This window comes from Aphelocoma coerulescens, unplaced genomic scaffold (genome assembly GCF_041296385.1).
Source record: "Aphelocoma coerulescens isolate FSJ_1873_10779 unplaced genomic scaffold, UR_Acoe_1.0 HiC_scaffold_315, whole genome shotgun sequence".
Lineage (NCBI taxonomy): Eukaryota > Metazoa > Chordata > Aves > Passeriformes > Corvidae > Aphelocoma > Aphelocoma coerulescens.
Genome location: NW_027183659.1, coordinates 37,402 through 51,476, shown reverse-complemented (window position 1 = coordinate 51,476; position 14,075 = coordinate 37,402). Strand labels below are relative to the sequence as shown.

The 14,075-nt window shown below is 66.3% G+C and overlaps 2 protein-coding genes across 2 annotated transcripts; both read right to left on the bottom strand.

Annotated features, from left to right (window-relative positions):
* Window positions 1-1,528: 1,528 nt before the first annotated feature.
* On the bottom strand, window positions 1,529-6,019 carry LOC138101524 (M-phase inducer phosphatase 2-like). Its single transcript, XM_068999299.1, has 14 exons — window positions 5,904-6,019; window positions 5,542-5,669; window positions 5,114-5,165; window positions 4,875-4,916; window positions 4,512-4,548; window positions 4,274-4,372; window positions 3,714-4,199; window positions 3,332-3,505; window positions 3,115-3,210; window positions 2,704-2,766; window positions 2,501-2,599; window positions 2,050-2,183; window positions 1,850-1,961; window positions 1,529-1,663 (listed from the first exon to the last, which is right to left on the bottom strand). Exons 1-14 carry the CDS (start codon window positions 6,017-6,019, stop codon window positions 1,529-1,531), a joined length of 1,773 nt encoding a protein of 590 aa, XP_068855400.1.
* A 3,547-nt stretch (window positions 6,020-9,566) lies between these two features.
* Window positions 9,567-14,057, bottom strand: LOC138101511 (M-phase inducer phosphatase 2-like). The gene is made up of 14 exons (XM_068999285.1): window positions 13,942-14,057; window positions 13,580-13,707; window positions 13,152-13,203; window positions 12,913-12,954; window positions 12,550-12,586; window positions 12,312-12,410; window positions 11,752-12,237; window positions 11,370-11,543; window positions 11,153-11,248; window positions 10,742-10,804; window positions 10,539-10,637; window positions 10,088-10,221; window positions 9,888-9,999; window positions 9,567-9,701 (listed from the first exon to the last, which is right to left on the bottom strand). The coding sequence occupies exons 1-14, from the start codon at window positions 14,055-14,057 to the stop codon at window positions 9,567-9,569; spliced, it is 1,773 nt and encodes a 590-aa protein (XP_068855386.1).
* Window positions 14,058-14,075: the final 18 nt, after the last annotated feature.

Genomic DNA, 14,075 nt, shown 5'->3' with positions numbered 1-14,075 from the left:
GCTGATCCAGGAGCCCATTGGCAGTTTGGGATGGAGCAGGATGTGGATATGGGGCCAAGGAGGTGCAGGCGGGAGCCAGGGCAATTTTGGCCAGAGATGGATTCTCTGGTGGGGCACAAAGCAAAGCAAAGGCCAGGCCCAACACCCATAACCAGGCCCCTGTCACCTGGCTGGGGAAGGGAGGGCATGGAGAAGCCCCCCTGGGGCATCCAGGAGTGACTTCAGCTCATCAGGAACACAGGGAAGTGGAGGGGAGGATGGGTGCCCCAAGGGTGACTGAAGCACTTGGCACTGGGAGGCCACTTGCCCGAGAGAGAATGGGGGACCCTGGTGTTAAGGACACCCACCCCTTCAAGGTGCCACATCCCTCGGCCTCCCAGCGAGCCCTGTCCCCCAAAAAGGAATTGTGCCAGCCCTGGGGGTGCTGCAAAGGCCAGAAGAGCCCTCTACAAAGAGAGATAACACGGCTTTGGGGCTCCCAGGCAGGGCGGTGAGGTGTTAAAGCCCCGGGGCTCCTGATGAGCCCAGCCCCACTCAAGAGGGCTGTCATTACCGCGGGGGTCCCGTGGAGAGGGGGTGTAATCACTACAGGAGGATCTCAGAATTTGGGGGGTTGATGGTCCTGAGTGTCCTGATGAGCCCTGACCCCCAAAACGGGGCTGCCACAGTTCTGCGAGTCCTACTGAGCCCGGGCTCCCCTCAGCAACGGCTGTGCCAGCCCTGGGGGTGCTGCAAAGTTCAGGAGTCCCCCTAAGAAAAGACAGGATCCTGGCTGTGGGGGTCCCAGGGAGAGGGGTGCCATGTCACCACCCCAAGTGTCCCACGGGTCCTGCCTGCAAGCCCAGCATGCTCAGGAAAGAGGGTCCCGTGGAGGTCCGGGGCCATGCTGCTGCCAGCCCAGCACGCAGGAACAGCAGCCACGGGGCCAACGCTTGCCCACGTGTCCCTGGGGAAGTCACCACGCCCCACAAGGAAGCCAGCACCTCAGCCCTGTCCCCTGCCAGCAGCTGCCCCTGTCCCCAGACCCCCGGCAGAGCCCTCCAGCCCGGCCTGGCCATCCCACCAGCCCCGCATCGGGGGCTCCCACCCCTGCAGCAGCCTGGTGCGGGCAGCGAGAGCTCAGGACACGCCTTTGTTCTCCTGCAATCGGACTTTATTAACAGAGACTGCAGCGAACAATCCTAACAACGGAGACACTCAGAAATATTGATAACAACGAACACAAAACTATTCCTAACCGGAAACAAACACAAAAGTATTTAGAACAACAAACAAACGCAAAAATATTTATAACAACAAACAAACACAAAATATTTCGAACAACGAACAAAAAAATATTTGCAACAACGAACAAACACAAAAATATTTGCAACGAACAAACGCAAAACCGCTCTGAACAAAAACTACCACCCCAAAGCCATCGCAGCAAACCCGAGCGAGCAGGCGAGGCGCATCCGCAGCCAAGGGAAGCCTTCCTCCGTTCCCAGCTCCAGCGCTGCCCCGACGCGGCTGAGAGACCCCCGGGCGCTCACAGGTCCCGCCCGCGGCTGAAGAGCGCCCGCCGGCCGCGCTCGCGGAGCCGCCTCTGCCCGCGGAACTTGCGCAGCTCCTCCTTGAACGCGGAGTGCAGCATGGGCCGATAGTCCCGGGGCTCGCAGTGGCTCTGCAAGCCACGGACGGCTCCGTCAGCCCCCGCAGCACAGCAGCCGCCGGCCCTGCAGATCCCCGCCCGTGGCGGCGAGGATGCTCAGAGCCACAGCTGCCCCTCGCCACCGCCGTGTGCCCCCGCCACTTCTTCCCTCTCGGCGCCGACCGCCTGCCACCGAGGGGACACGGGGACGGCACTCACCGGGAACTGGAGGAAGAACTCCCGGTAGCCGCCCTTCAGCACGTACAGCTCGGGGTAGTGCAGCTGGGGGTACTCGTGGCAGCGGCGATCCCTCTCCCGCAGGAACTTGCACCTGTGCCACGGACAAAACGCGCGGCATCACCCCCGTGCCGGGATCCGCGGCTGGCAGAGCCCAGCGGGCCCCCCGGGCCATCACTCACATTTTGGGCCCCCGCTCAACAGAGAACTCGCAGTGGAAGATGACGATCACCCTCCTGCTGGAGTCCAGGGGCACGATGGGCTGCTCCAGCAGCGATTCCTCCACGTCCCGCTGCAGCGGCAGGTTGACAGCGCCCTGGCGAGGCAGAGAAGGCGCCTTTTCCCCCTCCGTGTCCCATTGCATTTTGTGCAGCGACTCAAGGACGCTGCCCCCAAGCCTCCCCCAGCAGCACCGTCACCCGCGGTCCTGGGACACCGTCACCCTCCTCCTTGCAGCTGCGAACCAGCCCTTCAGGGGGTGGCTCGGCACTGCCCAGGGGCTGCTCCACCCCACCGGGCGGCTCAGTGCCCTCCGGGGGGGCTGCTCGAGCCCTCGCCGTGGGCTCAGCACCTCCGAGGGTGCTTCGGACCCCGCCCTTCCTCCCGGCCCCAGGGCCACGAGGGGCTTCTGACCTTGACGTGGCCCCCCTCGTACTCGTAGGGATAGCGGCAGTCCACGACGAGGCTGCTCTCGATGCTGCTGCTGAAGTGCCCCGCCAGCACCGCCGCCAGCTGCGGGGGGAGCGCGTCACCAAAGGGGGGGACAGCCGGGGGACAGGGCGAGAGCAGGCAGGCAGCCCCTCGGGGGGGCCGGGGAGGGGCTGCAGCCCCCTTACCGTCTCAGGGGAGATGTACTTCAGGCCCGGCTCCTTGCCCTCCACCGTCGGCAGGAGGTGAGGCTGCAACAGACAGGCTCTGGGCTCAGCCCCATTCCAAGGACACCTCCCAGGCCTGCAACCTGTCGCCCCAGCCCACAAGCCCCCGAGCGGCCAGCTGTGCCCCCGCGGGAGGGCAAGGGCCACATAGACGGGGCTGTGCCACACGGCTGGAGCAGAGGAGCGGCCATGGGGCTCTTCATGCACCGCAGCGATGCTGCAGGCTGGCAAGTCACGGCCCCAAGGCCCCGTGGCCCCAGGCATGGGCCACCAGCTCGCTTTGGGCTCTCACAGCGCTGCGGGGCTCCAGCCATGCTCCCCGTTCCGAATGATGGGGGCACCCCCTCACCTGCCCCATCCTCGTGGCCCTACCTTGGAGAAATCCCCGATGAGCTCCTGGTCATCGTTGGCCAGCAGGTTCTCGAGCTCCTCACGCCGGGCGGAGCGGGAAGGCTCCAGCCACGCTCCCTGCCGAGGCACCAGCCAGAGACACCCCCAAATGTCAGCAGCGGCTCTGCCAGAGCCGGGCCGGGGCCCAGGCCCGCCAGGGACACGCTGGCTCTCAGCCCACACCTTCCCCAGCACCCACCGGCTCCAGCGACGCCTCCTGGCCAGGGCTGCCGGCCACCCTCCTCTGCCGCTTGGCCTCCACAGGGCTGTCGCTGTCCGAGGGCTGTCCCCGCTTCAGGACGGGCCTGGCGACACTGCCCGGCTCCGAGGGCGAGCGGGACAGCTGCCGGCACTGGCTGCGCTTCCCCGGCCGCTGTGGGGAGAGCCCGCGCTGCTGCCTGGCGCTCTGGCAAGCCCCAGCACCAGCAGGGCAGCGGCCGAGGCTCCCGCTCCCCGTGACCAAGACAAGCCCACAGTCTCTGGGCTGCTGCTGCTCACCAAGCAGCGGCCCCAGACGCCCCAGTGGAGACCCCAAGAGGGGATTGTGGGGCTCTGTCCACTTCCCAAAGGCTCCCACGTACCAGCTTTGCCTCCTCCTTGCTCATCACCGGCGTGCTCACCACGTTCTCCTTCTCCTGGGGCACGGTGGCATCGCTCTGCCAGGGCAGCAGCTGGGGAGACTTGGGGCACAGGCAGAGGAGATCGTGAAATGGGCACAAGTCCTGCCAGCTGCTTCCCAGCCGCAGGCAGGCACGGATCCCATAGGCGAGCTCCATCCACCACCTGCCGGTGCCTTCCAGCTTTGGAGACGCACGGGCTGTCCCCGTGACCCCCCGGCCCGGCCATCTCCCACCTCCGCAGCTCTCCAGGCCACGCGGGCAGCTCGGAGCGGCAGCTCCCACGCGTGCAGCCCCGGCATCACCCATCGCTGCTGCCCTCCCGAGCCCTCCAGCCTCTCTCACCAGCAGCTCTGATGCGGCCCAGGGGCTCTCGGCAAGGGGCTCCCTCCTGGCGGCCCCATGGCTCCGCTGGCCCGGCCTCGGCAGCTTCTTGGCCACAAAGCCCTCCTGCAGCGGGGGGGACACGGCGTCAGCACCCCTCTGTCCCCTCCCTGCCCCCCAGCTCTCGCTGCCCCCCTCACCTCATCCTCGGGCTCCCTGCGGCGCCGCCGCGCTCTGTCCCTGCGCTCCTGCAGCTGCGAGATGTCCTTCAGGACGCGGCTGCCGTCCCGCTGCCACGCCTGTGGGACAGCCAGCGGTGAGAGGTGCGCACCAGCCCTGCCCCCTCTCCTGCCTCCATCCTCCTCGTCCCGGCTCGCCCAGGGACTCGGCAGGATCCTGCCTCGCTCTGCTCAGCCCTGCGCAGCCTCCAGCACTCACCGGCAACGCGTGCATCCTCTGCCGAAGGAGCTTCCTGCTGCAAGAGCCGGCAGAGGAAAGGGTCAAATGACAGCAGGTGGCCTGGGCCGCTGAGTCCCACCCCTCTGCCATTGCCACCTCTGTCCCCCACGTGCTCAGGGCGGGGTGAGACGCCCCCCCCCCCCACCCGGGGCTGTCACAGCTCCCCAAAGGGACCTGGGGCAAAACCACCTCCAGGCACTGAGGAAACACCAACGGCCTGAGCGGGACCCCAGCAGGGGGAACGGGGACAGCCTGGCTTTTGGCTGTGGGACAGGGACAGCCTGGGCACGGGGACAGCCCGGCATTCATGTCCTGCGGCAGGGACAGAGCCCCTGCACTTACTCTTTGAGCGCTCTCCCGAACGCCGGCATCGTTCTCTGGGAGCTGTGGGGAGAGCAGAGATGGGGTCAGTGGCGGTGGCATCCACGTCGCCGCCCAAGCAGGCCAGCTTGCCACCGCCCAGGCACAGCCTGGGGCTCACAGCTGGCTGCACAGCCGCCAGCGAGGCTGAGAGCGGGCCCTGCTGCGCGGGGGAGGGACAGGGGGTGTCCCCGGGAGGACACGGGCATGGGGCCGCTCACTCTTCCTGCGCGGCCGCGGGCTTCTGCTGCGTGGGGAAGTCCGGCTCCAGTCCTGCGGGAACAAGGCACTGGGCTAGTAGCCCCGCTGCGGGGATCGGCCTCCTGCCCCCAGCCCGGGGCCCCGGGCACTTCGGGGCCGGGCACGGAGTCCCCCAGCAGGCGGGTGCCAACGGCCCTGCGAGCACCGCTGCCCATGGAATGTCGCGTGTCCCCCGGAGCAGGCTGTCACCGCAGCGCTTCCCGGCTGCGCCCCGGCCAGCGCAGCTCTAGGCTCCCGCCCATCCCTCCCCACCAGCTGCCCCGCCTCGAGCCCCTCGCCAGCCCCTCGGCCAAGCCCTCCCGCCACAGCCCTGTCCCCTTAGGCTAACACCCTCTGCAGGAGCCCAGGCCCGGGCAGCGCCCGGGGACGGAGCAGCCGCATCCCTCACCTGCATCCGGGGGCTGGCAAGAGAGCGAGTGGCGGCCACAGTCCGAGGCCAGCGGCTGCGGGGACGGCGTGTGCCACAGCCGCGGCAGGGGCAGCCCCCCGTGGCCCCGCTTCGGGGTGTCCCGGTGCCTGCGGGCGGTCAGGACGGGGCAGTGTCAGCGGCCCGCTTGGGCCTCGCCCCTTGTGGCCCTGCCGGGCCGGGGGCAGGAGCTGCAGCAGGGGATCCCCAAAGCGTGCCAGCCCCCTTTGGCACGGCCCCGCCGCCGAGCCCCGCGCGGAGCAGCCGTGTCCCGTCGGGGCAGTCCCGCGTGCGGCGGGCGGCCAAAGCCCCTCCCAGCCGCTGGCCCTCGGCCACCCCCTCACCTGGCGGGGCCCGCCGGGTCAGCCTTGTCCAGCGGCGTGAGCGGGGCCGTGCCCGGCGAGGGCAGCGGGGAGATGGCCGCCAGCCCGGGCAGCCCGCGGCCGCCGCACAGTGACATGGCCCGGGCAGGGAGCGAGCGAGCGAGCGACGATCGAGCTGCGGCAAGAGAGCGGCGCCAGGGGACAGGGGACAGGTGGCAAGAGATGGTAAGGAGTGGGAGGGGAAGAGAGCTAAGAGGTGAGAGGTGCTAAGAAGGGCCCAGAGGCGATAAGATGCGCTAAGTGGCGAAGAGAGGGGACGAGAGGTGCCAGGTGAGCCCCGGGCCGCTCCTGCTGCCAGGAACAGCACGAACAACAACAGCGGCGCCCGCAGCCAATGGCAAAGCGCAGCCGGCACGAGGCGACGGCGGCAGCCAATGAGAGGTGGCGCTGGGCGCGAGGGGACGGCGGCGGCCAATGAGAGCTGCGGAGGGCGCGTGGGGGCGGAGCCTGAGCCGAAGGGGCGGTTGATGGTCGAAAGGGGCGTGGCCAACGAGGAAAGGGGCGTGGCTAACGAGGAAAGGGGCGTGGCCAACGAGGAAAGGGGCGTGGCCAGCCCGGTCCCCGCGCCTGGCCTGGCCGGACCTTGGCACTGCAGGGGACACTCGGTCACCCCTGATGGCCCTCGAGTGTCACCTGCAGGGTAATAAAGTTATGACCTAACAGCACCCTGAGAACCAGGCCATGGCACTGAGTGCCACGTCCACTGTCGAGAAAGCAGGGTTGAAATCCTGCAGGTTGGGTTTTTATGGGTGGAGTTTCTGGTTTCTAATGGCACTTGTGAACAGCCTGCTTTGTTCACCTGCTGAAAACTTTTCTTTCTGTACCGGACTTCAAAGAAACCAAATCAGCTGGTTGTCACTTTTACTTAAGGGCACTTGATTTCTTTGCTCTTCAAACGTGCCCTCGACATGGAGTCCCTGGTGTTGATGTCCTCGGTGGTTCCAACCTGCCTCACTTTCCTCATGGATGTGCCAAAGCAGATGGAACTTTAGCGGAGCTAAAGACTGGGGGCAAAAAGAATCATAACCTAGAACTAATCCCAAAGGTGTTCGACTGGGCCTCCCTTTTCTCCCACCTGGAGATCAAAGCCGGCCAGGGAGTCCAAACCCACTTTGTGGGTGTTGGGAAGGCGCCCCGTTCCTTTGTGGAGGGCCAAGAGCTCTGACAGGAGCCTGCAGAAAGCACCACTTCCTCCTGCTCACAGTGAATTTCCGTGTATTTTTCTAGATACCTGTACTTCTATAGAAATCAGGAATTCTGAGAAAGCTGGGTGTCACGCCCGTGACCTTTGATGCTATTCAAGCACTGCCGACTGCTGCCCTGAAACATTTGAAGAGCTGCAAGGGGATTATTTGACAAAGAATAAAATTGCGGGTGATTTTAGGAAAGGTCTTTGTTTTTGCCATTTTGTGCTGATGCCTTTTCCACTCTTAAAATCAAGAGTCATACATGGTTAGAAGGGGAAAAGGGATTTTACCTTGGTGTTCGTTTTTAAGGATTCTTAGGTGTACACGTCCAGGTCATATGCATCGAGATGCACCCCGCCGAGACTCTCTGTGTCCCCCTCTCCCCCAACATTGGGTATAACATTATAGGTTTTACTAATTAGCATAACTATCAAAGATTCCCCAATGAGAGGCTCAAGTGAGCCCCCCTCCCCAAGGAACCTTCCCCTGTTTGGTTCTATCTTGCTTTACAGAATGTGTTCTGGAGAGGACCTTGGGCTCTGGGGCACACTGATCCCTAGCTACGAAGCTTCTAAAATGTTTAGTCTCTTAGCTTGACAAGCAAGTCCAAGACTGTGGGGAAAAAGCACTAGGAATAGAGAAGTTGTAAAAGGGTATAACGGGTATAAAAGAAAAGGCAAAAATCTTCATGGCATCAGTGCAGTCCTCTGTTTTGCTCTTGTGACTTCTCATTGGCGTTGCTGTTTTCTGCTTGAGCTACTCAGCTGTGTGGCCTTCCTGGCACCCCAAAGTCCTCTGATTACTCACCCCCCCCCAAGGTCTTCTTCAGTAGAGGACACGCCTCTTTGCCCGTGTGTGTGCCAGTGCTCCTTGTCAGACTTTCAAACCAGGATTGTCCGTGAGGCAGGAGCTGATCCAGGAGCCCATTGGCAGTTTGGGATGGAGCAGGATGTGGATATGGGGCCAAGGAGGTGCAGGCGGGAGCCAGGGCAATTTTGGCCAGAGATGGATTCTCTGGTGGGGCACAAAGCAAAGCAAAGGCCAGGCCCAACACCCATAACCAGGCCCCTGTCACCTGGCTGGGGAAGGGAGGGCATGGAGAAGCCCCCCTGGGGCATCCAGGAGTGACTTCAGCTCATCAGGAACACAGGGAAGTGGAGGGGAGGATGGGTGCCCCAAGGGTGACTGAAGCACTTGGCACTGGGAGGCCACTTGCCCGAGAGAGAATGGGGGACCCTGGTGTTAAGGACACCCACCCCTTCAAGGTGCCACATCCCTCGGCCTCCCAGCGAGCCCTGTCCCCCAAAAAGGAATTGTGCCAGCCCTGGGGGTGCTGCAAAGGCCAGAAGAGCCCTCTACAAAGAGAGATAACACGGCTTTGGGGCTCCCAGGCAGGGCGGTGAGGTGTTAAAGCCCCGGGGCTCCTGATGAGCCCAGCCCCACTCAAGAGGGCTGTCATTACCGCGGGGGTCCCGTGGAGAGGGGGTGTAATCACTACAGGAGGATCTCAGAATTTGGGGGGTTGATGGTCCTGAGTGTCCTGATGAGCCCTGACCCCCAAAACGGGGCTGCCACAGTTCTGCGAGTCCTACTGAGCCCGGGCTCCCCTCAGCAACGGCTGTGCCAGCCCTGGGGGTGCTGCAAAGTTCAGGAGTCCCCCTAAGAAAAGACAGGATCCTGGCTGTGGGGGTCCCAGGGAGAGGGGTGCCATGTCACCACCCCAAGTGTCCCACGGGTCCTGCCTGCAAGCCCAGCATGCTCAGGAAAGAGGGTCCCGTGGAGGTCCGGGGCCATGCTGCTGCCAGCCCAGCACGCAGGAACAGCAGCCACGGGGCCAACGCTTGCCCACGTGTCCCTGGGGAAGTCACCACGCCCCACAAGGAAGCCAGCACCTCAGCCCTGTCCCCTGCCAGCAGCTGCCCCTGTCCCCAGACCCCCGGCAGAGCCCTCCAGCCCGGCCTGGCCATCCCACCAGCCCCGCATCGGGGGCTCCCACCCCTGCAGCAGCCTGGTGCGGGCAGCGAGAGCTCAGGACACGCCTTTGTTCTCCTGCAATCGGACTTTATTAACAGAGACTGCAGCGAACAATCCTAACAACGGAGACACTCAGAAATATTGATAACAACGAACACAAAACTATTCCTAACCGGAAACAAACACAAAAGTATTTAGAACAACAAACAAACGCAAAAATATTTATAACAACAAACAAACACAAAATATTTCGAACAACGAACAAAAAAATATTTGCAACAACGAACAAACACAAAAATATTTGCAACGAACAAACGCAAAACCGCTCTGAACAAAAACTACCACCCCAAAGCCATCGCAGCAAACCCGAGCGAGCAGGCGAGGCGCATCCGCAGCCAAGGGAAGCCTTCCTCCGTTCCCAGCTCCAGCGCTGCCCCGACGCGGCTGAGAGACCCCCGGGCGCTCACAGGTCCCGCCCGCGGCTGAAGAGCGCCCGCCGGCCGCGCTCGCGGAGCCGCCTCTGCCCGCGGAACTTGCGCAGCTCCTCCTTGAACGCGGAGTGCAGCATGGGCCGATAGTCCCGGGGCTCGCAGTGGCTCTGCAAGCCACGGACGGCTCCGTCAGCCCCCGCAGCACAGCAGCCGCCGGCCCTGCAGATCCCCGCCCGTGGCGGCGAGGATGCTCAGAGCCACAGCTGCCCCTCGCCACCGCCGTGTGCCCCCGCCACTTCTTCCCTCTCGGCGCCGACCGCCTGCCACCGAGGGGACACGGGGACGGCACTCACCGGGAACTGGAGGAAGAACTCCCGGTAGCCGCCCTTCAGCACGTACAGCTCGGGGTAGTGCAGCTGGGGGTACTCGTGGCAGCGGCGATCCCTCTCCCGCAGGAACTTGCACCTGTGCCACGGACAAAACGCGCGGCATCACCCCCGTGCCGGGATCCGCGGCTGGCAGAGCCCAGCGGGCCCCCCGGGCCATCACTCACATTTTGGGCCCCCGCTCAACAGAGAACTCGCAGTGGAAGATGACGATCACCCTCCTGCTGGAGTCCAGGGGCACGATGGGCTGCTCCAGCAGCGATTCCTCCACGTCCCGCTGCAGCGGCAGGTTGACAGCGCCCTGGCGAGGCAGAGAAGGCGCCTTTTCCCCCTCCGTGTCCCATTGCATTTTGTGCAGCGACTCAAGGACGCTGCCCCCAAGCCTCCCCCAGCAGCACCGTCACCCGCGGTCCTGGGACACCGTCACCCTCCTCCTTGCAGCTGCGAACCAGCCCTTCAGGGGGTGGCTCGGCACTGCCCAGGGGCTGCTCCACCCCACCGGGCGGCTCAGTGCCCTCCGGGGGGGCTGCTCGAGCCCTCGCCGTGGGCTCAGCACCTCCGAGGGTGCTTCGGACCCCGCCCTTCCTCCCGGCCCCAGGGCCACGAGGGGCTTCTGACCTTGACGTGGCCCCCCTCGTACTCGTAGGGATAGCGGCAGTCCACGACGAGGCTGCTCTCGATGCTGCTGCTGAAGTGCCCCGCCAGCACCGCCGCCAGCTGCGGGGGGAGCGCGTCACCAAAGGGGGGGACAGCCGGGGGACAGGGCGAGAGCAGGCAGGCAGCCCCTCGGGGGGGCCGGGGAGGGGCTGCAGCCCCCTTACCGTCTCAGGGGAGATGTACTTCAGGCCCGGCTCCTTGCCCTCCACCGTCGGCAGGAGGTGAGGCTGCAACAGACAGGCTCTGGGCTCAGCCCCATTCCAAGGACACCTCCCAGGCCTGCAACCTGTCGCCCCAGCCCACAAGCCCCCGAGCGGCCAGCTGTGCCCCCGCGGGAGGGCAAGGGCCACATAGACGGGGCTGTGCCACACGGCTGGAGCAGAGGAGCGGCCATGGGGCTCTTCATGCACCGCAGCGATGCTGCAGGCTGGCAAGTCACGGCCCCAAGGCCCCGTGGCCCCAGGCATGGGCCACCAGCTCGCTTTGGGCTCTCACAGCGCTGCGGGGCTCCAGCCATGCTCCCCGTTCCGAATGATGGGGGCACCCCCTCACCTGCCCCATCCTCGTGGCCCTACCTTGGAGAAATCCCCGATGAGCTCCTGGTCATCGTTGGCCAGCAGGTTCTCGAGCTCCTCACGCCGGGCGGAGCGGGAAGGCTCCAGCCACGCTCCCTGCCGAGGCACCAGCCAGAGACACCCCCAAATGTCAGCAGCGGCTCTGCCAGAGCCGGGCCGGGGCCCAGGCCCGCCAGGGACACGCTGGCTCTCAGCCCACACCTTCCCCAGCACCCACCGGCTCCAGCGACGCCTCCTGGCCAGGGCTGCCGGCCACCCTCCTCTGCCGCTTGGCCTCCACAGGGCTGTCGCTGTCCGAGGGCTGTCCCCGCTTCAGGACGGGCCTGGCGACACTGCCCGGCTCCGAGGGCGAGCGGGACAGCTGCCGGCACTGGCTGCGCTTCCCCGGCCGCTGTGGGGAGAGCCCGCGCTGCTGCCTGGCGCTCTGGCAAGCCCCAGCACCAGCAGGGCAGCGGCCGAGGCTCCCGCTCCCCGTGACCAAGACAAGCCCACAGTCTCTGGGCTGCTGCTGCTCACCAAGCAGCGGCCCCAGACGCCCCAGTGGAGACCCCAAGAGGGGATTGTGGGGCTCTGTCCACTTCCCAAAGGCTCCCACGTACCAGCTTTGCCTCCTCCTTGCTCATCACCGGCGTGCTCACCACGTTCTCCTTCTCCTGGGGCACGGTGGCATCGCTCTGCCAGGGCAGCAGCTGGGGAGACTTGGGGCACAGGCAGAGGAGATCGTGAAATGGGCACAAGTCCTGCCAGCTGCTTCCCAGCCGCAGGCAGGCACGGATCCCATAGGCGAGCTCCATCCACCACCTGCCGGTGCCTTCCAGCTTTGGAGACGCACGGGCTGTCCCCGTGACCCCCCGGCCCGGCCATCTCCCACCTCCGCAGCTCTCCAGGCCACGCGGGCAGCTCGGAGCGGCAGCTCCCACGCGTGCAGCCCCGGCATCACCCATCGCTGCTGCCCTCCCGAGCCCTCCAGCCTCTCTCACCAGCAGCTCTGATGCGGCCCAGGGGCTCTCGGCAAGGGGCTCCCTCCTGGCGGCCCCATGGCTCCGCTGGCCCGGCCTCGGCAGCTTCTTGGCCACAAAGCCCTCCTGCAGCGGGGGGGACACGGCGTCAGCACCCCTCTGTCCCCTCCCTGCCCCCCAGCTCTCGCTGCCCCCCTCACCTCATCCTCGGGCTCCCTGCGGCGCCGCCGCGCTCTGTCCCTGCGCTCCTGCAGCTGCGAGATGTCCTTCAGGACGCGGCTGCCGTCCCGCTGCCACGCCTGTGGGACAGCCAGCGGTGAGAGGTGCGCACCAGCCCTGCCCCCTCTCCTGCCTCCATCCTCCTCGTCCCGGCTCGCCCAGGGACTCGGCAGGATCCTGCCTCGCTCTGCTCAGCCCTGCGCAGCCTCCAGCACTCACCGGCAACGCGTGCATCCTCTGCCGAAGGAGCTTCCTGCTGCAAGAGCCGGCAGAGGAAAGGGTCAAATGACAGCAGGTGGCCTGGGCCGCTGAGTCCCACCCCTCTGCCATTGCCACCTCTGTCCCCCACGTGCTCAGGGCGGGGTGAGACGCCCTCCCCCCCCACCCGGGGCTGTCACAGCTCCCCAAAGGGACCTGGGGCAAAACCACCTCCAGGCACTGAGGAAACACCAACGGCCTGAGCGGGACCCCAGCAGGGGGAACGGGGACAGCCTGGCTTTTGGCTGTGGGACAGGGACAGCCTGGGCACGGGGACAGCCCGGCATTCATGTCCTGCGGCAGGGACAGAGCCCCTGCACTTACTCTTTGAGCGCTCTCCCGAACGCCGGCATCGTTCTCTGGGAGCTGTGGGGAGAGCAGAGATGGGGTCAGTGGCGGTGGCATCCACGTCGCCGCCCAAGCAGGCCAGCTTGCCACCGCCCAGGCACAGCCTGGGGCTCACAGCTGGCTGCACAGCCGCCAGCGAGGCTGAGAGCGGGCCCTGCTGCGCGGGGGAGGGACAGGGGGTGTCCCCGGGAGGACACGGGCATGGGGCCGCTCACTCTTCCTGCGCGGCCGCGGGCTTCTGCTGCGTGGGGAAGTCCGGCTCCAGTCCTGCGGGAACAAGGCACTGGGCTAGTAGCCCCGCTGCGGGGATCGGCCTCCTGCCCCCAGCCCGGGGCCCCGGGCACTTCGGGGCCGGGCACGGAGTCCCCCAGCAGGCGGGTGCCAACGGCCCTGCGAGCACCGCTGCCCATGGAATGTCGCGTGTCCCCCGGAGCAGGCTGTCACCGCAGCGCTTCCCGGCTGCGCCCCGGCCAGCGCAGCTCTAGGCTCCCGCCCATCCCTCCCCACCAGCTGCCCCGCCTCGAGCCCCTCGCCAGCCCCTCGGCCAAGCCCTCCCGCCACAGCCCTGTCCCCTTAGGCTAACACCCTCTGCAGGAGCCCAGGCCCGGGCAGCGCCCGGGGACGGAGCAGCCGCATCCCTCACCTGCATCCGGGGGCTGGCAAGAGAGCGAGTGGCGGCCACAGTCCGAGGCCAGCGGCTGCGGGGACGGCGTGTGCCACAGCCGCGGCAGGGGCAGCCCCCCGTGGCCCCGCTTCGGGGTGTCCCGGTGCCTGCGGGCGGTCAGGACGGGGCAGTGTCAGCGGCCCGCTTGGGCCTCGCCCCTTGTGGCCCTGCCGGGCCGGGGGCAGGAGCTGCAGCAGGGGATCCCCAAAGCGTGCCAGCCCCCTTTGGCACGGCCCCGCCGCCGAGCCCCGCGCGGAGCAGCCGTGTCCCGTCGGGGCAGTCCCGCGTGCGGCGGGCGGCCAAAGCCCCTCCCAGCCGCTGGCCCTCGGCCACCCCCTCACCTGGCGGGGCCCGCCGGGTCAGCCTTGTCCAGCGGCGTGAGCGGGGCCGTGCCCGGCGAGGGCAGCGGGGAGATGGCCGCCAGCCCGGGCAGCCCGCGGCCGCCGCACAGTGACATGGCCCGGGCAGGGAGCGA

Bases quoted from the DNA above. Each gene is read 5' to 3' on its own strand.
- LOC138101524 (XM_068999299.1), bottom strand. From the start codon at position 6,019: ATGTCACTGTGCGGCGGCCGCGGGCTGCCCGGGCTGGCGGCCATCTCC. The intron at 4,200-4,273 runs GTGAGGGGGGCA...CCCCCGCTGCAG, and splicing joins GCAGGGAGCCCGAGGATGAG to GAGGGCTTTGTGGCCAAGAA. The intron at 2,184-2,500 runs GTCAGAAGCCCC...CTGCCTCGCCAG, and splicing joins ACGAGGGGGGCCACGTCAAG to GGCGCTGTCAACCTGCCGCT.
- LOC138101511 (XM_068999285.1), bottom strand. From the start codon at position 14,057: ATGTCACTGTGCGGCGGCCGCGGGCTGCCCGGGCTGGCGGCCATCTCC. The intron at 12,238-12,311 runs GTGAGGGGGGCA...CCCCCGCTGCAG, and splicing joins GCAGGGAGCCCGAGGATGAG to GAGGGCTTTGTGGCCAAGAA. The intron at 11,544-11,751 runs GTACGTGGGAGC...CTCTCCCCACAG, and splicing joins GCAAGGAGGAGGCAAAGCTG to CGGCCGGGGAAGCGCAGCCA.